Here is a 24,140-nt window from a genome sequence, read left to right on the forward strand (position 1 = left end):
GCGAGGGTATTCGGTGACAGACAAAGCCTTTGGTTTATTCAGCGGATTAAGCTTATCCACAGGCTAGCCGGAGGACAGCCCTGCTCATTCAGAAGTGTCCATAATGCCACGGGACGTGTGCAAATGGATTCAATGGCAACATATGGAAAAAGCATTTAACATTATTCCATCATGTTACATACGGCATGGAAATTTTTGCAGAGCATGGTTTAATTTCCCTCACTTCAAAAGCCCTTTTAATGGAAGGCTTTGGAGACAAGGATATTTGCTTTACTTGAAAAGGAGTGCAAAAGCCTCCATGTCTTGTTGCATTTTGTAAAAAATATGAACCGTGAAAATATTTTGTAGCTCATTTAAATATATCTTAGTGTTCCTTTAAAAAACTGGTGATAATAATTTAAAGGAACAGTTCACCCGAGAATAAAAATCTGCTGAAAAATCGACCTACCCTCAGGCCATATAAGATGTAAAGGAGTGTGTTTCTACATCGGAACAGATTTGAAGAAGTTTAGCATTCCATCACTTGCTTACCATTGGATCCTCTGCAGTGAATGGGTGCCGTCAGAATGTCATCACAGTAATCAACACGACTTCAGTCCATCAATTAACATCTTGTGAAGTGAAAAGCTTGAGAAGTGAGTTAGTTTTAAACAAATACATCATTAGGATATTTTTAACTTCAAACTGTAGCTTCTGGCTAAAATGTAAGTCTTATATCCACAATATTGCTTGAAACAAACTCATCTACATTTTGGATGTCCAAAGGATGAGTACATTTTCAGCTAATTTTCATTTTTGGGTGAACTACTCCTTTCATTTCTGTACATGTAGTGCTCACTAGTGTAACTGTAGTTCTAAAATAATCACACATGGCTCCCTTCCTTTTACCCACAGAACTAAACCTAAACTTTAAACCTGTATAACTTGGATGGTTCCCTGGATGCAAATTAAGCCATAATTGAGATTAATTTACTTCATAATAAACTTCATTTCGGACTAGGCTTAAACTGCATCAAGGAAACCATCTCAAATAATAACTCAGTTTGTTTGCATTTATTGATCATGTTAGAATTTCTGATCTAAGTAACTTTGTGTCGTGTGCAGGTGATTTACTATGAGCTTGGTTTTGTGGTGTGCGCGGCACTGGGCCTGCTGTTCACCGTGCTGCTACCGCTGGTGGGGCTTCTGTTTTGTTTGTGCCGCTGCTGTGATAACTGCGGAGGAGAGATGCACCAGAGACAGCGGAAGAACGCAGACTGCCTTAGAGGACTGCTGACCACACTGTTACTCACCACCACCTTCATTATCACGTAAGTTTTTGTGTGCATGTGTGCTTGCATTAACACAGTAAAGGCCCATTCACACAAGAATGATAACTATAGAAAATCAAAGTCTAAACTTAGCTGCATACTATCATCAAGCTCTATTCAAATCAGTTACGAATTACGTCTCTATTTGTGGAAGCTTTCCAAACTGGTCACTTACAAGGTGCCACTTAAAACGCAGGTAGCAGACAGCAAAGGCAGCTTAGTAGGTTTTGGAATAGAGCCTAAATAATCCAAAGCAAACCCAAAACTGATGATAATTTCAATAAAAGTCCTCAACATTGTAGTTATTCTTTCTTTCCTAAAGTTACCATGTTCCCAAAGACATATTGTAGACAAGTGTACACTCCAGGAAGAAATACAGCGGAATTGAACAAAAGCAGGAGTTCCAGGATAGCGATGACGAACTGAATAGAGTGTTTGATGTTCCTCAGCTTTGTGCATTCAGCTGGCTAGCTCTTTATTAAAGATTCCACAGCACATGCCTGGCTGCCTGGAGATGGCCATGTCTCCTCATGTACAAACCTCCTGGGATTTCAACCTTTATGATTCTGATGAAGCTGTAACAGGGGCTACTCTGCACATTCCTCTGTTCAGTGCTAGATTAAAGCGGGTCAATCTTGTTTAATGTGAGGCAGGCGCCACCCAGTCTCTTAGTGAGAAGTTTAACTGAAAATCATTCAAATGTTACGTGATTGTCCTGAGAGGACTCTCAAAGAGAGATTATGGAAAATTTCTTGAGTGTGAGGTTATGAGTTGGACACCTTCTGATGTGTTTGGAGAGGTGCTTGAATGGTGTTTTTTATGTTTTCGTGGTGGGGTGAAACCAGGGCTCTTGTTCTGGAGATTCGTTGACCTGTCTTTTCATTTGTCTTTTCCAAACTTTTATTATAATTGCTTGATAAACTCAGGCCACTTTTCTCAGGGCTCTGCTGTTTTCACATAAAACACTGGGCATAATTTAGGCTTGATGAATAATTAAAGAAGTGATCCAATTATGACAAGAAAATTCCTCATTAGTGCCATCACACACTATTTAAGAGAAAAACAGCATTTCTTAGGGACACTGTCAACCCAGTCATGAACACAATGGTGTGATGGTCAGGCAACATAACAGCTTTAGGCATGTATTACTCATATTTTTAGTTTAATTCTTGTAAGACTTTGTCCGACGGTCTTCCAGACTTTAGATCACTGGCATCCATTACTATCTGTTTGGTACATGCTTAACATGCATAATCAGTTGGCTGCAAATGGTTTCATAATGCAACTTCGTAAAAAAGAGGGTCTGTCCTAAATTTATACTATTATATACTCTTTTATATATAAGTTCACTGTACATTAAGAAGTTTGGGATTGGTAAGATTTTTCATGTTTCTGGATCACTTATGCTTACCAAGGCGACATTTATGATTAATAATACAGTAAAAATAGTAATATTGTGAAAAATTATTACAGTTAAAATAACTGGTTTCTATTTTAATAATTATTAAAATTGAATTTATTCCTGTGATTTAAAAAAAACTAAATTTTTGACTTCTTTTGTAACATTATAAATGTCTTTACTGTCACTTTTGATCAGTTTAACACATTCTTGCTGAATAAAAGTGTTTAAATCCTACTAGCCATAAAACTTTTGAACAATAATGTGTATATAAAACATATGTTTTCTGTTTTAAAATGTAATGGTGTTAAGTTGCCATGTGCCATTGTACTAAAAATAGATGCTATTGGCGTTATTTACAAATGACCGCACACATAAATTTGTGTCATCATTCTGGAGAAGGCTGCCCTTTAAAAAATAATGACGCTGTCACGCTTTTGCTTGCTGTTTTATTATAGATTTATTTAAATATGTATGTGTATTTATATTTAATTAGTCCACAGCTAAAGATAATTAATTAATCTGCTCATTTTAATTTATGTGAACACTGTTGTCTTATCCATGTCAATGTAAAATTCATGGTTAATGTATCTTTAAAATGGACCATGAATTTTACATTGGATACATGGATAAGACATCAGGGTTTACATACATATAAACGATAAGATTCATCCATTAAATTCATTATCTTCAGCTGTGGTCCTAAAATGGCTCAAAACAGACAATTTCATTGCTTATAGGTTGTTGTTGTTTAATGCACACTTAAATTAATAAAAACCTATTTCCTTAAATCTTTCTCTTAAATTTCTTAGGGGGATTAAAAATAGACACAAATGAGAATCATTTGTGTAGAGGTAATTGCTCTTTGGAACAATTTGATGAGAAGTATAGTTCACATTGAAATCTCTTGGTTTTGATGGCACACAGTTGGAGACATTGTTGAGATCTTTTCTGAACTCTAGAGGAAACATAAGCTTACTGAGCTCTTTCAGGTTTCTCAGGAGAAAAATCTTAAGCAGAAGTCTCTATTTGCTCTCAGTTTAATCTCATTGATGTCTAGGAGAAACAGTTGAGATATTAAAGCGGTCTAATTTGTAATGTGTTATTCCCGTGGGGTGGAGGGACTCGCTCGGCTGACTGTTGCTTAGCTGTGATTGGATGCAGAGCAGAAACCCGGCTGCTACTCAGAAGGAGTGTTACGCTCAGGGCACTGAAGGTCACCGGGGCCACTGCTCCTCTGCCAACCCCAGGGCTCAGCTTGCAGAGACGGCCTGTCAAATCTAATACAGTAGAGCCTGTGAACCCACATGACATCCATAGTGCAGCTGGGCTGTGCAGTGCTCACACATTTCATTCATTTTATCACCCCGTTTAGTCATAGAAAAACCTAAAACAGTGTTTGTGCTGTTAAATGTCTTTGGGTCTGTTTTCGGTCCGTTCAGCCTTGAAATATTATAATGCATGGCTAGATTGAGATTCAATCTTGGTAATTAATCATAACAAACAAACACATGCAAACACTTGCAAATTCTACCATATATATTACTCTAGATATTCCACTAGATGAAAGCGACAGATCCCGCCTCAGTCCTCTATAACGGTTCTATAAGTATAAAAACAATACTGCAAAGTTGAGAGTGTGAGAGACTTGATGAAATCATTAGCAGTTTCTATAGTAACAGCGGCCACTCCGATTAGTGGATTTCTCTTTAAGATTTTGACTAGTACTTCAGTTAGAATTTGATCATTTGGAAATTGAAATCTCACTGACTTATAGGGTCATCAGACAGTTAGGGGTTATGAAAGGGGTCCTTTGTGCTAATATGTTTTAGAAACCCTTATTTAGGTTATCTAGTGCCTGAGGATTGTCTATATCTAGTTATATCTAGTAAAATGTGTGAATGTGTTTGCGTAAGAGAGAGAAACCATGGTAACAGTGACAATATGTCCTGATGTGACTCTGCGTCAGACTCTCTCCGGTGTGTGTGTGCTGTACATAGCTGTACAGTTGACTTTTTATCTGTGTATTTGCAGGGTTGTGATTGTTTTTTTGTAAAGCAGCATGTAAATATCAGTCATTAGATATTAATGTCACCAGTCCACTGTATACAAATGTAAATCAGTCAGTCAAGAGGTTCTTCTGTCGGTTGCGATGATGAATAATGAGTATTTAAATGTAATATTCAGCTCAAAGAAAAACGCCCACAATATTTTGGTGTACAGAATGGAGAGAGAGAAAACTTTTGATTGTATGGTTAATCATGTGTCCTCCTTCTGTCCTACACATGAATGGAAAAGAGAAATGATTGTCTCACACTTCAATTACCCGCCCGATCTGGCCTACTTTCACTGCACACACATGGGGCTTGCCGCTTCCATTTCCACAAACATATTCAACTTGAAACCTTTGGGAACTTTTTAAAAGGAACATTTCGATTTCCTCTGGAATAATAAAACAGTCTGGAATCTAATTTGAAAATGTGCTGCTTTATAAATCTTCTTGTTGAAAGTTTGGACACACCTACTTATTTGTATTCTTTTTATATTACTGTTTTTCATCAGAACTAAAATATAATATTTGTTAATGAATTTGCATACCGTCATTTGTGTTATTTACACATGGGACTAAATTGACAAAAAAAATAAAAAATTTAACAGATATAACCCATCTCATATTTTAGCTTCTTTAAAGTCTTTGGGTGCTTCCAGAGATGCTTTTTAAATATTGAAGGTTCCTGTGTATGCTGGATCCCCTAGTAAAAAAAAATAAAATAAAAAAATAACTTAAATGTATGTAAAATACATTTTTCATGCTAAGCATACTACAAATACATTTACAAATTTATGTGCTTAAAAATAAAAATACCCTTACTTTAAATATACGATATTGGTAATTGGAACTACTTATTTTGTACTTTAATGCACTTTTATTGTGTGGAAGTAGTGCCAAGGTCCAATTAAAGATATACTGAAATGTTTTTGATTCTACTAAAGTGGAACTATTGCAAGTAAACTTTAGGTACACTTTAAATATCTTGTATTAAACACCGATATTATTCAAATATCATACAATCTTTATTAATAGTGACATAAAAACACATTTAAGGCAAGTAGTACTACAAAGAAAGTTTTATATCAGTAAGTCTCAAACAATATGTCGGTAAATATGTTAATAGATTTGAACTATACTTAGTATGAAATAAGTGTATTTTCAATATATTACTTTTAGGGATAAAATCTGTCAAATGTGCAATTTATTGATACTTTTATAAAGAAGTGTATATACAAGCACAAAACTATTATTACCATGTAATATAAATTCTTTCACATTTTTTAATCGCTGCTTGTGTTTTATTTTGTGGTAATGGTAGTATCTTTTCTGTCTTGCCTTCTAAAATAAAAGACTGACCCTGATTTTCCAGTTGACAGTGGACGTCTTTGTATGGGTCAGTAGCTTGGCAGTGGTGGGCCGATCACATTACAGGTCTGTTGAGCACAGAGGAATCAACAGGTAGACCTGGAATGCCTTCATGGCGAAATCAAACCCGGTGGGTCATCTTCTGTATAAAGAGGCAGTCAAGGAGGTCCTCACCCCCACTCTGCTCCTCAAACCCCGCACTGAGGCATTTTTAGACAGGGATGCTGTGGGAGCAGCCCCAGGGTCCAGTCTGGCTAAATACAGCGATCATTGTGGGAGTAACGCGATTCCTGCCTCCATTAGTCTATAGAGACATTCTTCAGTGCACTGAACCAATCCAAGTTACAAAGCCTATTTTCAACATGATGCCAAAGTCAGCTCAAAGCAATATTAAAAAAGCAATATTTAATAAAGAAATGCAAATTTCAGTTTTGTTTTATTTATTTATATATTGCTGGTTCATATGAGGTGCACTGCAGAGTTTTAGACCGTCTCAATGCCCTCTATGTGGAATGCACTTTGCCATCTTCAAAGCCTCTTTGTTCACTGCTGCTATGTTTTCCCTGACCTTACGGAGCAGAGCAGATAGCAGCTTACCAGACAGAGAGAGGAGGACATGGAGAATAAGGGGGTGAGAAGGAGGAAAAACAATAGGGCTTTGTAGCCAGCCACCCAACCCATTTCTCCACCACACCATTCTCTGTTCTTTTACCTACCGATACCATACTGCAATGCCTATTATCTGCATATAAAGCACAGCATTTCATCACATGTGTGCAATTTTAAAACCAGTTTGCTCTTTCAAACCTAAATTGTAACTGAATTTGATTCAGAACTGAATTTAAGAAAACAAAATAAAAATTTAATTCATAGCTGTTTCAAGTGTAGTCTTTTTTAATAATTTATCTTTATTAGTTGTTATTCTAGAATATAATGAATAACAATGATAATACAGTATATTATAAAATTATGTAACTTGTAATTCATAGTAATTTATTAGTATGCATTACCCCAAAAAATATACAAAAGACACATTTTTACACATAATTTTTATAATTTTATGGATGTCCATGTTTGAGGAACACTTCATTTCCCAGAAAGCTTTTTTACATGTTTGAATTTTAAATTTAAAATAGCTTCATTGCAGTACTTACTAATAAAGTAACTTTAAAAACAGTATGATTTTTTGACAAATAAAATCATTCATTATTAATAGTTAATAAATATGAATAGCTTTTATAATAAACTATTTTTCCAAAATTGTCAGTTGGTCAGTGTTTATGAAATTATTCATGTTCTATCGCAAATCTTGTGTTGAATGGTTTTTTCTGTTGAATTTCTTAAAACTGCAGTTCAGTAAATTCCTCTTCTGTCAGCTCAGCATCCTGTGGGGCATGAGGCCAATTCATTTTAAGTGCCCCCCATGAATTGAAAGGGAGACACTTCTCTTATATTCTGAATGTTGCTTATCCTTGGTCCTCATGTATTAAACATAATACATCTCTAACAAAAAAGCTATGTTGCCTACAGAGAGAATAATAAACTGTACAGCTAGTGTTGTCAAATAACATAGTTTCATTCACAGGCTCATTTTCTGGAGCACTTTTAGATGTACAGACATTTTGGAACTGTTTTCTTTTAAGTCGTGTCTATACAGGACGTGTTTTGCATTCGCATCTAAACCAGGAAGTTGCCCATGCCCCCCATATTCATCTATCTTTAGTGTTGCTAGCTGTGACAAATCCCATCCTGCAGAAGTGTGTGAAAGCATTGATGCAATTAATTCGCAGCACCCACAGATTCATCTGTTTATGATGCAATCATATTTATGCAAAAAAACCAACAAAGAGTGATTCACACATTTTGATATAATGTCACAAAAAGCCTTCCTGTTTGCACTATTGTTGCATAAGTCATTCATTGCTTTTGTCTCAGACTGCAGTGAACGCCTAGCATGATGGTGCTGCCATCGTTCAGTGGCTCCCACAGTAGCCATGAGCACAGCCCAATTAGGATGTGTGAATCATGAATAGGTACTAAAATAGGGCTGGCTTTTCCTTGAAGTGTCTCTCAGTCTAATTAAGGAGAGCTCACAGTCACCCTAGTTTTTTTTTTTTTTTAAGTTCTTTTCCAACTGTTCAAGACGAAGGTTCCTTTGGATTTATTCACAGAGTTGCATAATAAAAGTGCTCTCTTCATGTATAGACCTGCAGCAGTATGATGTTGCCTCTTAGTTCTCAATAAATGTATGCCAGAGTATAAGAACATTCCCAAAGCGATGCAATTAAAGTATCCTACGGAGAGAGAACAGTTGTGAGGAACATGCATCTTAGTGCTGCCCCCTACTGACACTCCAGAGAGTATTTTACTAAAAGGGCCATAACAATCATACATATGTTCCTATTCTTGTTTTTCTAGCTTGGATCTGATTTAGTCTGTGCTGTTTGATTGATTCTGTTTTTAATCATCAGGGCAGGGGTCCTTTGTGCGTATGCAGCCAATCAGAACCTGAGTTCTCAGCTGAAGAGCATGAGGAGGTTGGTGAAGAGTAACCTGAAAGACCTGCACACCTTCGCCAATCAGACCCCAGCAGTGAGTAATACATCCAGCACTATTACACTGGGAGGTTTGTTGGTTGGTCGGATGGATGGATAGATAGATAGGTCCAGAAAATGGATGGATGGGGACAGACAGGTAGTAAGATGATTGATAGATAGATATGGATGATAGTTGGTTAGATAGTTAGGTTGGTTGGTTGGTTTGGTTGGTTGTTGGATGGACAGGAGAGATCGGATGGATGGATGGATGGATGGATGGATGGATATGATAGATAGGATATGGATGTACAGATGATGATATAGATAGATAGATAGATAGATAGATAGATAGATAGATAGATAGATAGATAGATAGATAGAAAAGATTGGTGAACGGATAGACAGACAGACATAGACACGATGGACGGAGGATGGATGGAGGGATGGATGGATGGATGGATAGGTAGGTATTGGGTTGGTAGGATGGATATGGTAGGTAGGTAGGTAGGTAGGTAGATAGATAGATAGATAGATAGATAGATAGATAGATAGATAGATAGATAGATAGAAAGATAGATAGATAGATAAATAGATAGAAAGATAGATTAAAGATTTTTGAACGACAGACAGATAGATAGACGAACAAACAAAGAAATAAACGATGGATGGATGATGGATGGATAAATGGATGGATGGATGGATGGATGGATGGATGGATGGATGTACAGACAGAAATGATGGTTGGTTGGTTGGTTGGTCAGATGATAGATGAATAGATAGGATTGGTGAACGGTTGGTTGGTTGTTGGATGGACAGACAGAGAGATAGACGATGGATGGATGATGGATGGATGGATGGATGGTTGGATGGATAAATGGATAGATAGATGGATAGATGAATGGATGGATAGGTAGATGGATGAATAGACAGAAAATATTGATGGTCGGTTGGTTGTTGGATGGACAGACAGAGATAGACAATGGCTGGCTGGATAGATGGATAAATGGATGATTAGACAGACAGAAAAGATTGATGGTTGGTTGGGACGATGGATGGATGATGGATAAATGGATGATTAGACAGACAGAAAAGGATGATGGACAGAAATGGGTTGGTTGGTTGTTATGGATAAATGGATGATTAGACAGACAGAAAAGATAAATGGATGATTAGACAGACAGAAAAGATTGATAGTCGGTTGGTTGTTGGATGGACAGACAAAGATAGACAATGGATGGATGGATGGATGGATGGATGGCTAAATGTGTGAAACAATGGTCAGTTGAACAGTTTAGATATCATTATATTTGATTACATAGTTGCAAAAGTATTCATCAGTATATGTCTTAGTACTGGCAAGCAAGGTTCTTTTTGCTAAATATATTGCTGTGTTGTCTCCCCTTCAGCAAATTGATTACCTGATCTCCAAGTATGACACCGTGAAGCAACATGTGCTGCATGACCTGGAGAGTAAGTGTGCTATCAGTCATCTGGAGTGGAATGGAAGGTGTTTCTGAATGTGGGACTCATTGTGGTCTTTCTTCAGATGTAGGTGTGATCTTGGGTGGAAGGATACATGAGGAGTTGGGAAAAGACGTGCAGCCCGCCCTCAACGGGGTTCTCAGCATGACTGGAAGTATGTCACTCCCCTTTGTGTGTGTTTGTTTTCTTTCTTCTCTTTCTTTCACCTTTGCTGGGAATATTATTTATCATAATATATTATATATCCTATGAGAATATAATGTGGATATTCAATCCGTTGCTTTAGGTGGTGTCTTATTTCATTGTTTTGTCTTTGATTTGTTAGTTAAAGTGGAGAAAGCCATTAAAGGTAAACTGTAATAGACTCTTACTGGTCCTTCCCTTATCTGTCTGTAACAGTTGTGATTGACTCCTTATTTCTTCCCACAAAACCTGGCCCAGTTATTTTCCCATGTGTATTCTTGAATCCTTCCTTGGTGGAACCTGCCCATCATGTCTCTTAAACCAAAATTAAATGCACTGAAAGATACAAAGACAATCTCATCTAAATGGATAAGATTTAGAGTATTTTTAAATTAAAGATGCATGTGTGGATTTTATGTCCTTAAGAATTAAGTGTGCCTTGGTTATTGTCTTTGTTTTTGAATGTTCATTTATGTGTGTGTGTTTGCTTGTTTGTTTCCTCTCTTAGCAATGCGAGACACTAAGGATGCTCTAGAGAATGTGAGTTTGAGCTTGGAGACTTTACAGGAAGGAACAGTCAAACTGCAGGCGAACCTCAGCCTGGTACGTGGCAGCCTTAGCAATGCCCTCAACGATCCTGTCTGCACACATCCACAATCGTTTGAGATTTGTCACAACATACGAAGCACCCTTCCCAAGCTAGAAATTGCAGCCAACTACTCATCGGTACTGAAATGATTTCTCATCTTCTCTTCCAACATATTGTCACCAACATGGTTCACAATTGTTATTTTTTTAATTGTTTTTTTTGTTTTGTTTTTTCAGTTGACTGATGTGACCAACCAATTAGACAAAGTGAATGAAGTTCTAAAGACAGATCTTGGTCAGATTGTGGAAAAGGTACGATTTTCTGACGTGTTTGCATAGATTCAGGACAGAACATATTGTGTTTCACAGTGAAACAGGATATTCAAAAAGAGAAAACAAAAAATTATCCATTGAGAATTGATTTGATCAAGACAAGTGGTCATACATAATGAAATGAATCCAAGTAGTTGGAGGCAGGGGGTTGAGGTCAGTTTTGTGTGTGTATGTGTGTATATACACACACATAAATGCTGTTAAACAAAATAAAAGTTTTTGTTTACATAACATATTTGTGTGTACTGTGTATATTTATTATGTATATATAAATACACACAAGTACAGTATATAGTGTACATGTATATATTTATATAGTGTTCCTGTGTACCAGTGGTAGAGCATTGTGTTAGCAGCGAAAAAGGCTGTGAGTTCAGTTCCCAGGGAACACACATACTGATTAAAAAAAATAAATGTATAGCCTGAATGCACTGTAAGTCGCTTTGGATAAAAGTGTCTGCTAAATGCATAAATGCAAATGTAAATATTTATATTATTATATTTTATATTATATATATGAATATATTTAATATATAAACGTAACATATTTTTCTTAAATATATACACGCATGTGTGTGTATTTGTATATACATAATAAATATACACAGTACACACAGATATTATGTAGACAAAAACTTATTTTGGATGCGATTAATCGCGATTAACAGCCCTAATATATATTTCATCACAGTTTCCACAAAATACAATTAAAATAAGAAATATTACTTGAGCACCAAATTAACATAGAATGATTTCTTGTTGAAAATTCAGTTTTGCATTACAGGAATAAATTACATTTTAAAATGTTTTAAAATAGAAAAACTTGGTGAGCATAAGAGATTTCTTTCAAAAACACTAAAAAAATCTTACCAACTACCTTTTGAACATTAGTGTATAACTGAAGAAATTAAATAAGGTCTGTTTGGATTTCATGTTGGTATTGAAGGAGCATATCAGCTTTGCTCACTCTTCACCGTTTCATCTGTGTCACACAGGGCTTTGCATCATTCAATGACACTCCCAACTTGGTGACAGATCAAACCCGAAATATTGTGGAAGGTGAGTTCAAAGATTAAATCTAGACTAGAATTCAGATCATGCAGATTCATGCAGATTTCCATTTGAGTAATTAAAAAAATGCCTTTTCATATTTTTCATTTACTAAATTTAAACAGTCACACTATAACTATTATTTCTATAAGGTTCTATACATTAACATTAGATAATGTAATAGCTAACATGAACTAACAATGAACAATACTTTTATTTTTTACTTTTATTTTTTATTCTAGTTGAATTTTAATTTCCATATATACTTACACATTTTTAACATTTAAAGTTAGATTAATGCTTAGGTTATGCTGTAAAATTAAACTAATGTTATCCAGATCAAACTCATTTAAACTTTGCCAAACTAACAAAGTGTAACATGTTATCATTTAATTGATTTAAAAAACATATTACTTAAATTTTAATATTTAGCACATGCTTATTCCTTGTAAGGCCCGAGGAGGACGCAACACAATTTTCACAACACAACAGGCGCAATTTTCTATAAATAGCATAGATTATAAAAAGTGTTTTACACATAAAAATTGTCACTAAATCTGCACTGAAACATTTTCTAATACTGTTGTGGCTTTTCTGTAGGGGTGAAGGTTCTTCTGGACGATGTTGGATCAAATGTCACCACTTTCACCAAGCTCTTCCCGGTTCACAGCACTCTGACCAACTTCACCAAAATGATCTCTCACACACACTCGCAGATCGAGGACATATACCCTCAGGTCGATCAGATGGATTTCTACAGGTACTTCAGAGGACTCAACTCAACTAGACGAAACTTTCTTGGCAAAAAGTCTTTCGTGTGCCCTTGACGTTGTTCATAATGTTTTCATTTCAGGTGGATCTGTTGTATCACCCTGTGCTGTATGGTTGTGCTTATCCTCACCTTCAATTTTCTGGGTTTGTTGTGTGGTATTCTGGGATTTGACAGGCACGCCACTCCAACCACACGTGGCTGTGTCTCTAACACAGGAGGCAACCTGCTCATGGCGTGAGTTTGACTGTAATATCAGTCTTCAAACACATCAAATGGATGTGATATACAGCCTCTTCTGCACTCATTCACACACTCTTCCTGTCTCTCTCAGAGGTGTGGGCTTCAGCTTCCTGTTCTCCTGGGTGCTCATGGGAGTGATAACAGCTCTGTTCTTGGCGGGTGGGAATTTAGAAAAGCTTGTGTGCGAACCCTTTCAAACCCGACAGCTGTTTAAGGTAAGAGAAACAACACAGCTATAGATGTTTTTGCTTTCATTAAGGCACAAGATGATCTTTGGATCATCTCAAATCATGCTGGAGAAAATGATCATAGAGCTTTACATGAAAATGTACATTTATGCAGCTCAGGTGCTGCTGTAAAAACAAAAAAATAATTAAAAAACACTCCCACACTAAAATAAAATAATAAATAGAAAAAATGTAAAAAAAAAATAAAAAAAAAAATAATAATAATAATAATAATAATAATAATTTATATTATATTATATATTATATTTAGGGCTGTCAAATGATTAATCACAATTAATCACATCCAAAATAAAAGTTTTGTTTACATAATATATGTATGTGTACAGGGTATATTTATTATGTATATATAAATACACACACATAATTTATATATTTAGAAAATATTTACATGTATATACATTTATATATTTATATTCTTATATTTTATTTATATATAAATATATTTAATATATAAACATAACATCTTCTTCTTAAAAATATATACATGCATGTGTGTGTATTTATATATACATAATAAATACACACAGTATATACACATATATTATGTAAACAAAACTTTTATTTTGGATGTGATTAATCGTGATTAATCATTTGACAGCCCTAATTTATATATATTATATTATATTATATTATATTATATTATTTTTTAAAATAATACATAATAATTCAAATTACCAACATAAGCATTTTCATTAGTGGGTTCAGACTTATGGTACCCATTGTATGCATGCTAAAAGACAAATAAAAAGTTAAAAGCCTGCCTGTCTCAGATATGTCTTATTCAGTGTGATCATGTGTGTGTAGGTGTTAGATACTCCCAACTTGGTCAACTCTGCTTGGAAAAACTTCATACCAGGATACCTGTACAATGATCCTGAGTTGGACCTTACAGCATATTCTCTCTACAGGTAACCTTGTCATGAATATCTAATAAAGGTGAACAATTACATTAGACTATAGTAGTGTTAAGTATTGGTGCTATCAGCACAAGGTTTTTTGATACAAATTGGACAAATTTATGAATTTAGTGTATTAAAAATTCGATGTTGAATCAAATATGCAAACAAATTACGCTTGTTATTTCCTCTGACCTTTCCTTCCTGAGCCATTTTGCTCAGAGTTGTCGTTGTCCTTCAGTAGTCCAGAAGGTGGCAGCAGAGAATAAAATGTCTGAAATGAAAATATTTTTCTCTTCACTTTTACAGTAATTGTAAGGACAACAGAGGGATTTACTCAGCTCTTCATCAACACCAGCGTTGTGAGTGGATCAAGGCTCTGTTCATGTGCACATGCAAATCACAACTAAAATCACTCGGACATTTAAAGTTTTTTTAAGAAGATATTACCTTTTATTTACCATGCATCATGCTTTTTGAGTCATTTTTGAGTCAGTCTTATTTTACTCTGAAGCTGAATGCCAGGACATGTACAAACTCAGGCATCCTTCCTACTAATTATTGAGGTTCGAGGTTCAGTTTCTGGGGTTATAGTGTGTGGATTGTGTCTTCAAAGGAAATGCACATCATCCACTGGTTTGTTGAGTAACACTCTAGAAAAAAGAAAAAAGTGAACAGTATGTTTTTCCAGTCCAGTGTTGTTGTTTTTCTCTCTGTTCTTTGGAACTGGCAAAATATCTTAAAACGTTTCATGCATAACCATTTGAAATATTTTATATAGAGCATCTATAAATTCCTTCACTTCAGCAGAAAGATTTTTGTTTTCGCTTAAAAGGCTTCAAACCAGCATTCTTGATCCAGTGTCACATAGGATCCAAAAATCTGAGAGCACATTAAATAGAACATTCTAGGATTTTTATGAAATGTAAAATAAAGAAAATAATGTGAACTGCTTTGTACAAATGGACAGATGTTTGTGCTCTCAATGAGGTATACTTATTAGATTTTCTCAAATCATGTAGGAGAACATAATTATCAGGTGCTGATTAAATATATATATATATTTATATATATATATATATATATATATATATATATATATATATATTTATATTTATTTATTTATTTTTTTTTTTTTTTTTTTTTTAAAATGTAAATAACATAGAATAGGTTATGTATATGTATTCTCTATTTTTATCATTTTATTATATATTATATATTTTTTATAAAATAAAATAAAAATAACATATATATTATTATAAATTATATTTGTTATAATACTTCACCAATGCACCCAATACAGATTTCCTAGACTCATGTAATATAGTTATTATTCTTTACTAATGGTCCCACTGGTCAGACTGTATGTTGTAGAATATTTCCTCATGGCAGTCCATACAGATTTCCTAGACTCATGTTATACAGAGCCTCTTTTCTTTCTGCAGTACTCCAAGGATGTGTCGAGGAAGTTTGAAGGGATGAAGGTGGACCTGCGTGGCATCATTCTTCTGGAGTCAGAAGGCAAACAGAATCTCATCAGCTTCACTGAAACTGGCATTAATGAGATTGACTTTGCTGCCTATTTGGAGGAGGTACATACTTGAACACATTTTGATTAAAACTTTGAAACCATAGGCTTTGCAACTATATCCTGTGGGTTCTCATGTGTTTCTGCTCATATTTTCAGGTTAATAAAGGAGTGACTCGCATAGATCTAGTTGATTTCGCTAGTCGACTTGATGCTCAAGCTGATCAGTTGGTAAGATTTATGAGGTTTATAAGGTTAATGTGTGGTCTAATTAAAAACAAAGTTACAGTGTCAAATGGAATTATTCCATATTTTATTAATATTATTTGAAATTCAGTTTCATGGTTAGTACCTGTCTGAACTTTTCTGGGGCCGATTCTTCTTTGCCCTGTATCTCTCTCTTTTGCAGTCTAAAGGGACCTTGCAGACCTCATTAAAGGGACACGCTAATACTATAAGGCAGATCCACATCCAACAAGTCATCCCACTGGAGAAGTCCATGGTAACCTATCCCTGTCTCACTGATGCTCATTTCATTGATTACATTCTTATCCATGAATGGTTCTGTTGAATCTTCTCTTATATTTAATAAGTGCTACTGATTGCAAATGAAAAACTTCTGAAAAGATTGAAAGTTAATATTTCTGTTCGTATCCTGACTGATTTTCAACAATCTCTTTTTTTAAATTTTCTTTAACACATTCAACTTGACTTATTGCTTCCAAGAAATATGTGAAAGCAAGGGTAAGCCTACCAGTTATAGCTGCATAACCTACAAGTTGTTTCCTCCTTTTTTGTGTGATAACATCATGTGCTATTGACATTTTTTAAACTTCCAAATGTGTAAATTTGAAAACTGGTCAAAAGTGTAGTGTTGAATTTCTGTCCATCTAGTGGCATCAAACAGAAAATTGTGATGTTTTCTATTGTTTTCACACCATTGGTTAAAGCATTTGCATTTACAAGACTGGAACATTTATTTTCCAGTGCATACTAGCATATCTATATGAGATGTGAATGATAAAGTTCATCCAATGATTCCCACTGTATGCTAAATGTATCATACTACAACAGTTTTGTGTCAAATTCTTAATTTATTTGTGACATAATATGCATGTGATGCATGTAATGCAACTATCGGGTTGCATGGCATTTTGTCAACCTGTTGATTCCCTTGAAATGTCATCTTATTTTTCCAAAATGACCATTTACCTTTTTATAAGCATTTCAGATTATAAGTCATTTGGACATGATTCATGCTTTCTGTGTGTCAATTATCTTTCTTATTAAAGAGCACACTTAATCAGAGCATCAGACTTCTGGAGAGGACATCCTCAGACCTGCCTGTAAGTTATTTTAAAACCAAGCTCAGTTTATAAATATCACAATAGATGCATTTCAGAACATGCATTTCCGATGAGCAGTAAACACATTGGTTTTTAGGTCAGAGTTAGAGACGTACTAGCAGCCGTTGATGCCGCCCAGTACCTAATTTCCCACAATGCAACATTTGTGATCAATCAGGTAATGTGAAAAAAAAAAACATGTCTGAATGATTGGTGCATAGTTGTATTGTGCTGATGGTTAATATATACTCAAACAGGAAACCGAGAAATACAAGCAGACTATTATTGGCTATTTCAAGCAGTATATTGACTGGATCAGAACATCTGTGAGTATTTTAAGCATGTTAGATTGGTGGCGATTGGTCAGTTCTTCTGCATTGTTTTTGCTTGTAATCCTTTTGTTTTGCTGCCTCATTGTAGCTGGCCTTGGAGGTCGCCACCTGTAAACCACTCAGCAACATTGTGGACACGGCCGAGATCCTGGGCTGCAGTTTCCTGCTGGATTCAATGGTAAGATGCCCATCAGCAATAGAACCACATGGAAAAGAAATTGTTCTCAACATCATCTCATGTCTTTCATTATATTTTGACATCCATGAAATAAAAAGGAGTGTTTGGTTTTAGATACAGTAAATGTGGATGGTGATTTATACTTCCAAAGCTTAAAAAAGTACAAAGGCACTGATAAAAACATCTTATAAGAAGGCCAAACTAAATATTCACAATATATTGCAAGTCCTCTGAAGCATTTTGTGAATGGAATTTATTCTTTTTTTTTTAGAAAGAAAGAAAGAAATGTTTATTTGAGTGCCAAATCAGCATATTAGAATGATTTCTGGAAAGACTGGAGTAATGGCTGCTGAAAAGTCATTTTTAAATTCATTTTAAAATATTAAAACAGAAAACATTTATTTTGAGCAGTAATAATATTTCACAATATTACTGTTTGTACTGTATTTTAATCAAATAAATGCAACCTTTATGAGCAGGAGACTTCTTTTTAACCCTAAATAAATTATAGACCACAAATGAATGGTAGTATATATCAAAGGCAACTTAGGACTTAAATATGTGAAATGCAGTTTTGGTGTAAGAGAGAGGGTTGATATAATGTTTCTGGCAGCGTTTGAAAATGTCAAGTATGTAGAACACCCAGTCAGGCTGGGATGGGCTACACTGCTGCGCTTTGCATGTGTGTGGTCAAAGCCCCATGGGTAACCATAAGGAAGGAAGGAGGTCCCAGGTTATTATCTGAAATTATAGGCAAGTGTGTGTGGGATTTGTAAGGAGTCAGGGTGTTTGACCCCGTCACACAAATCCATGTGCGAATGGGGCCCTGTGTGTTTTACCCTTTCCTCTGTATGCCTTGCACATGTATGAATCGCACCAAAGCAACTGTATTCTATGATTGGGATCAGCTTAACTGAACTGATCCATTGGAAGATTTAGTTTTGGATAAGATAGGACTTCTATGTCATTTACTTTATTTTTGTACTGTTTTAACTAAAATTAATAAGATTTTGCTCACTTCTGGGTACAAATTTGCCCCAAAAATGTGGTTAATTAGATACACACACAGGTTTCCATGTTTATGGGTACATAACCTTTCAAACACCAAACTTTCTGCATATTTAGATTTTTATTTATAAGTTATTTTCCTCCTGGGGTCCAAAAAAAATGTCCCCACAAGGTCAAAATTTAGTTTTACTGTATTACTGTACTCGTAGGGAATACTAGGGCACACACACAAAATGTTGTACATCATAACCAGTGAGGGCAGGAAGCATTCAGGCTGTTAACTACCTGTAGTAATTAGTGGCAAGCTGCTCTTTTCACAGACACCCAAAGATTGACCCCTGTATAATTCAGGAAGGAAGCAGGAAGAACGTAAAGTTAAAGTTGAAGCGTTTAACCTCAGCCTTTGGTAGTCAATTCAGTTTATTTCAAGTTTATTTGTATAGCACTTTTCACTTTTCAAAACATATTGTTTCAAAGCAGCTTTACAGAAAATGCTTGTTAAAGTTGGGAGGGATTCTGAGTTGAGTGTGTCAAAGTAATATCCAGGTATAGTATCTGAGAAGGAGTAATATACAGTACAGTAATGTTACAAGATAAGGATAATATTTGACAGTTTTGTATGTTAATCCAAAACTGCCATCATCTGAGGTCTTTGTAAGTCACAGTCAGTGACTCCTGATGGCTACTTATTTGCTTAAATCTATTTGTAAAACTTTTTCTTAACATTTTCTTCCCGTGGTTGGATATGTTGTATCCGATCACCCTGTATGTTAGAATGAGATCATTCCATTATATGAAAAAACGTCCCATGCTAGATATTCCACTTTTTATGAATTTTGAAAAATCTTCTTGTCAGAACAAATAAATGTATGGAGAGTATGTCATTTATGGTTAAGCAGAGTGCAGTTTTTGGTTGGCTTTAATCTTGTGTTTATTTGTTGCAGAACACATTCTGGTTTGGATTGGGCTGTTCCACACTGTTTCTGCTCCCTAGCATTATCCTGTCTGTCAAACTTGCCAAGTTCTACCGCAGAATGGACACAGAGGATGTCTATGATGAGTAAGTATCCCACCAAATGTGTGATTGCTATTTAGCACCCCAATGATTACAGTTCTATAAACAAAGTTCTGTCGCGACAACTCTCAGAGAGTTTAGCATAGCAATATACATGGAATATTAATGTGTCTTGGCGGAATAGATCTGCTACACTGCTGTGGCAGAGCAAGTACCAAGACTTGCAACTGCCAGTACATCCACAGACATGCTGCTGTGAGCATGTAAGAAATACTGCTGCTGCACATATAACATATATGAAATAATCCCTCATATACAGCATACATGAAATCAACCCATAGCAGATCTATGCAGGTGGAGCTGGGGAAGGTGGAGGGTTTCTGAAGTGCGCTGCAAATGCTACAGTACACACTAGCCGAGTATTTAAATGTTGAGCAGGGAGCTCATTGGCTGCTGATACGAAAATAAACCAATCATCTGCGCAATGTGAATAATGATGTAATTATATCAGATTGAGTTAGAACCAGCCCCATCTAGGGTTTCATAAGAGAACTTTGGATTTAATATTGTTTGTATATTGTTTTACTCTTCTAATGAAAACAAATGACAGGACCGGACATAACTGTTGTATAATGAATGATACACATAATATATGAAAGTGCAAATGCCTCATTCTTTTCTTTCTTCTGCCTTGAGTAGTTAATAAATCTTTTTTTTCTCTCTGTGTGCTCTGATTCTGTTTCTTTTCTCTGTTCTTTCTAGTTCCTCTGTCTCAGGGACTTGGCATTTCACGTTATGATAACCATTATTGCTATTTCCATCTTTCTTCATCCTTCATCTTTCTGTCCAGCACTTTGCACTTTATGAGAATTACATGTATATATTGTACAAACAGTGTTTTGTTTTAGCATTTTTCGAGCATTCATGCGTTTACAGTAAAATATCATTGCGATTGACATGTCACCAAGTGTCTTGACCAGAGACGTCCATTATGACATCCGCGTGATGTCTCTGTATACCACTACAGTGCATCTCTGTAACATCTTTGCTTGTCTTGTATCTTTTTAGCATTGAGACAATTCCCATGAAAAAGTAAGATGTTTTTTCCCTCATACTTCTGCTGTCGACTTTACTGCTGAAACGACATCCCTTTCCTGTTTTGTACATACAACTTTCTGCTTAATGGTGCTGGTTTAAGCTCTAAGCCTTGGAATGCTTCTCGGGTGAAGGGCACTGCTTGTGTTGGTGTGTTATCTTTGAAGCTCCCTTGTTTAACATGAAGGGCTGTTAAAACAGAGACCTTAAGAGCACACCTTAAAACTATTGCTGTACATTGTACAAGATCCGATTGCAATTTATACCATTTCATACTCTATCTTGCGCGTACATTTTTCAAGAACGCTTTAAATTGAAGCTTGTTCATAGTCGCATGCCATTTCTCTCATGTCACATCATGTTTTGTTTGATTTTTGTCTATGTAATGATTTATTTCAGTATGGAAATTGGTATTAATGGTTATTATAATGAACATTTAGAAGGTATCCAAAATCCTGTAATGGCAAGGTAATCAGAACTATATCCCCGTATACACCCTGCGTGTGTTACGCTACTAAACCGCATGCATTGGGGAAAGAGATCGATTGAGGTTATTATGAGGTGTCAGGTGCATGCACAGTTTTAAATTGCCCTTTGCACAAACAAGCTCCTGGGAGTCTGATTTTTTATTTATTTATTTATTTTTATTGTTAAACTAGTGCTTGCATGCTTTCTAATTCAACAGCAGTAATGCATAATTTGTGGTTTGCACTCTTGCATGATATTTTAATTTATATTAACACTGCATGCATTAGATATTGCAGAATTTATTGACTGGCAAAATTCGCATTTGTGAATTTATTCATATTTTTTCTACCTGCGTGACTCTTGAAATTAGCACTAGGCTGTTATGGCTGTGAATGGTCTTTCTCTCTAACTCATCACTAATGGCATGTGTTTCAACAGCAAAACATGTAACAGAGGTCAGGATGGTGGGCTAGAATGACACAGAGCTTGTATACATACAAACACTATCATTCAAATGTTTGGGTTCGATGAGATTTTTTTAGGTTTTTGAAAGAAGTATGCATTTATTTACAGAAGAGGATTAGGGCCAAGCAATATTAAAAAAATAAAAGATTAAATATTCAAAAAAAAATAAAGATCTCAAACTTTTAAGTCATTATAATACGAGATTAAACTCGTTAAATTTTACGAAAAAATGTTTAAATAAAATGTCAAGATTTAACTCATGAAATTTTGAGAATAAAATCATGATGTTTCGAGATAAAACATTTTTTTAACGTTTTTTTTTTTTTTTTTTTAATTTAGATAAAATGTTGAGAATAAACTCATTAAATTATTTTAAATAACTTGACTTTTAACAATTTTAATCTTGTACCACAACCACATTTATCTCAATAAAAAATATATTAAAATATTACATACTGTGAAATATTATTACAATTTAAAATAGATAATTTATAATCAAATATATCACTAGATCGCACTTAATATGACTTAACACTTCTTACAACTTACCCCAAACTTTAAAAAGGTAGTTAATGTATTAGCCTAGATGTCACGAGTTCAGACTTAATATGTCTTACCACTTGTGATAAGGTTTTTCACATTTTCAAGTGTGGAATTGATTGATTTTGAATGGAAAAAAAAAAAAAATATACATAAAATAAAATATACTTTATAACGAAAACTTACAAATTCTAATTCTCTTCTTGATTTTTTTTTGAGCCTAGTGCTATCACAGATACATGTAATTTCTGTCAGGTTGTAGCACATTTATTATGTGAGGCATTCTAAATAAAAATCACCTACAGCACCTTTAATTATTAACAATAGAGCTATATGTGTCATTTTGAAAGCCCCGTCCTGCTCTTCTGTTGATGGGTTAAAGATGGATGGAGAGCTGATGGAGGCATCTCAGTGGTGTGTGTGTGGATTTTAAATACACTCCAGGCCTAACAGTTTTTCCCTTTGCGCCTCAAGCATCCCTACTTATGACACTATGACTCGATTCCCACGGGCCTCAGCGCCCCCGCGCCACGCCGACTGGTGACTTTGAGGAGGACGGTCTGTCTTGTAACTACAGAAAGGTACTGAGAGCTGCAGATGAGAGCAAATGGACTTGATCGTTCTCTTTAACAAGCATCTTCCTCTTGTCCAAATTGATTACATAGTATGCATTTGTTTGAGTGTCTCCTAAACTTTTCTCTCTTGTCTATGTATACTCTATTGGCATGCACTTTAAAATATTTCTGTTTCTTCTTTTTTTCTGTCATTACACCAACAGCATGTTTAGTTTTTGCATCCCATCTCCTGAAGCATTCCGCCTGGATAACATTTCTGGGAAGCTTTGTGTGAATTGTATTTTTTTATGGTCCATCACTAACCACTCGCCCGTATGATTGTGATCCACCAGTGTTTGACTTCAAACATTCCTGACAGCTCTGCAAACAGATAGATGCCAGCACTCACTGTGTGTTTTGTTTCTTTACCTTGGTCTAAAATCTCATCTCCCCTCTCACGTCTCATGTGCACCAGTTCATTCGTATCAGTCTTTTCATTCATTCTGAAACTGCGCAGCAGGTGTAATTCTGCAATATTTGTTTCTTTTCTCATGCAGTGATATTGGAAACTGGAATTAAACCTTTGTGGAATGTAAGTTGTTTAAATTGGCCTTGTTTTACATTAAATCAGTGCTTCTCAACCTTTTTTACCCTCATGGCCCCCCACTGTCCACAACAATATTCGAATGCCCCATGATTTTTCCAGTTGTTTGTGATTTACTGGAAAAGGATAAGGATTTTTTTTTCACAATTTCTACCTGATTAAATATTTTAGAGCTAGAAAATTGTATATTCATAACCTATTTCAGCTAGTTGCCAAGACAAAAATTCATTTAGTTAAACCTAATATAATTAAATGTAAAATGTAATAAAAACGCTATATGCATACTTTAAAATACTGATAAAAATGACAAAAACTAAATTTAAAATGAAATGGACAAAAAAATAAATTCAAAATAGTAAAAAACTATAATAGTGTCTTAATGATACCAAAATAACACTAGTCTGAAAATCACTTTAAAATGTAGTTTCTTCAAATATCTAGTAGGAACCCTGGTTCTTCAAAGAAAAAAAAATGTTGAGGGTGTGAATTCAAACAACATATGTCTTGAGTTTTAGTTTTGGGTTATTTGAATGGTTGTTTTGTCTTATTTT

At 35.1% G+C, this 24,140-nt stretch overlaps 1 protein-coding gene across 1 annotated transcript in view; it reads left to right on the forward strand.

The window, feature by feature from the left end:
* LOC109102484 (prominin 1a) overlaps positions 1 to 24,140 on the forward strand; it is a 44,113-nt gene that overhangs the window by 19,438 nt on the left and 535 nt on the right. The window contains 27 exon segments of the mRNA XM_042738799.1: positions 1,105 to 1,310; positions 8,599 to 8,719; positions 10,071 to 10,134; positions 10,211 to 10,300; positions 10,472 to 10,495; positions 10,838 to 11,055; positions 11,155 to 11,229; positions 12,246 to 12,309; positions 12,901 to 13,060; positions 13,154 to 13,306; positions 13,404 to 13,527; positions 14,365 to 14,468; positions 14,766 to 14,805; positions 14,807 to 14,818; positions 15,902 to 16,048; positions 16,144 to 16,215; positions 16,394 to 16,486; positions 16,711 to 16,728; positions 17,277 to 17,330; positions 17,428 to 17,508; positions 17,588 to 17,656; positions 17,751 to 17,840; positions 19,793 to 19,908; positions 20,932 to 20,955; positions 21,358 to 21,426; positions 22,906 to 23,012; positions 23,543 to 23,577. Of these exon segments, the coding sequence (XP_042594733.1) occupies positions 1,105 to 1,310; positions 8,599 to 8,719; positions 10,071 to 10,134; positions 10,211 to 10,300; positions 10,472 to 10,495; positions 10,838 to 11,055; positions 11,155 to 11,229; positions 12,246 to 12,309; positions 12,901 to 13,060; positions 13,154 to 13,306; positions 13,404 to 13,527; positions 14,365 to 14,468; positions 14,766 to 14,805; positions 14,807 to 14,818; positions 15,902 to 16,048; positions 16,144 to 16,215; positions 16,394 to 16,486; positions 16,711 to 16,728; positions 17,277 to 17,330; positions 17,428 to 17,508; positions 17,588 to 17,656; positions 17,751 to 17,840; positions 19,793 to 19,908; positions 20,932 to 20,955; positions 21,358 to 21,426; positions 22,906 to 22,975 (2,358 nt within the window). The 3' untranslated portion in view covers positions 22,976 to 23,012; positions 23,543 to 23,577.

This window comes from Cyprinus carpio, chromosome B14 (genome assembly GCF_018340385.1).
Source record: "Cyprinus carpio isolate SPL01 chromosome B14, ASM1834038v1, whole genome shotgun sequence".
NCBI lineage: Eukaryota > Metazoa > Chordata > Actinopteri > Cypriniformes > Cyprinidae > Cyprinus > Cyprinus carpio.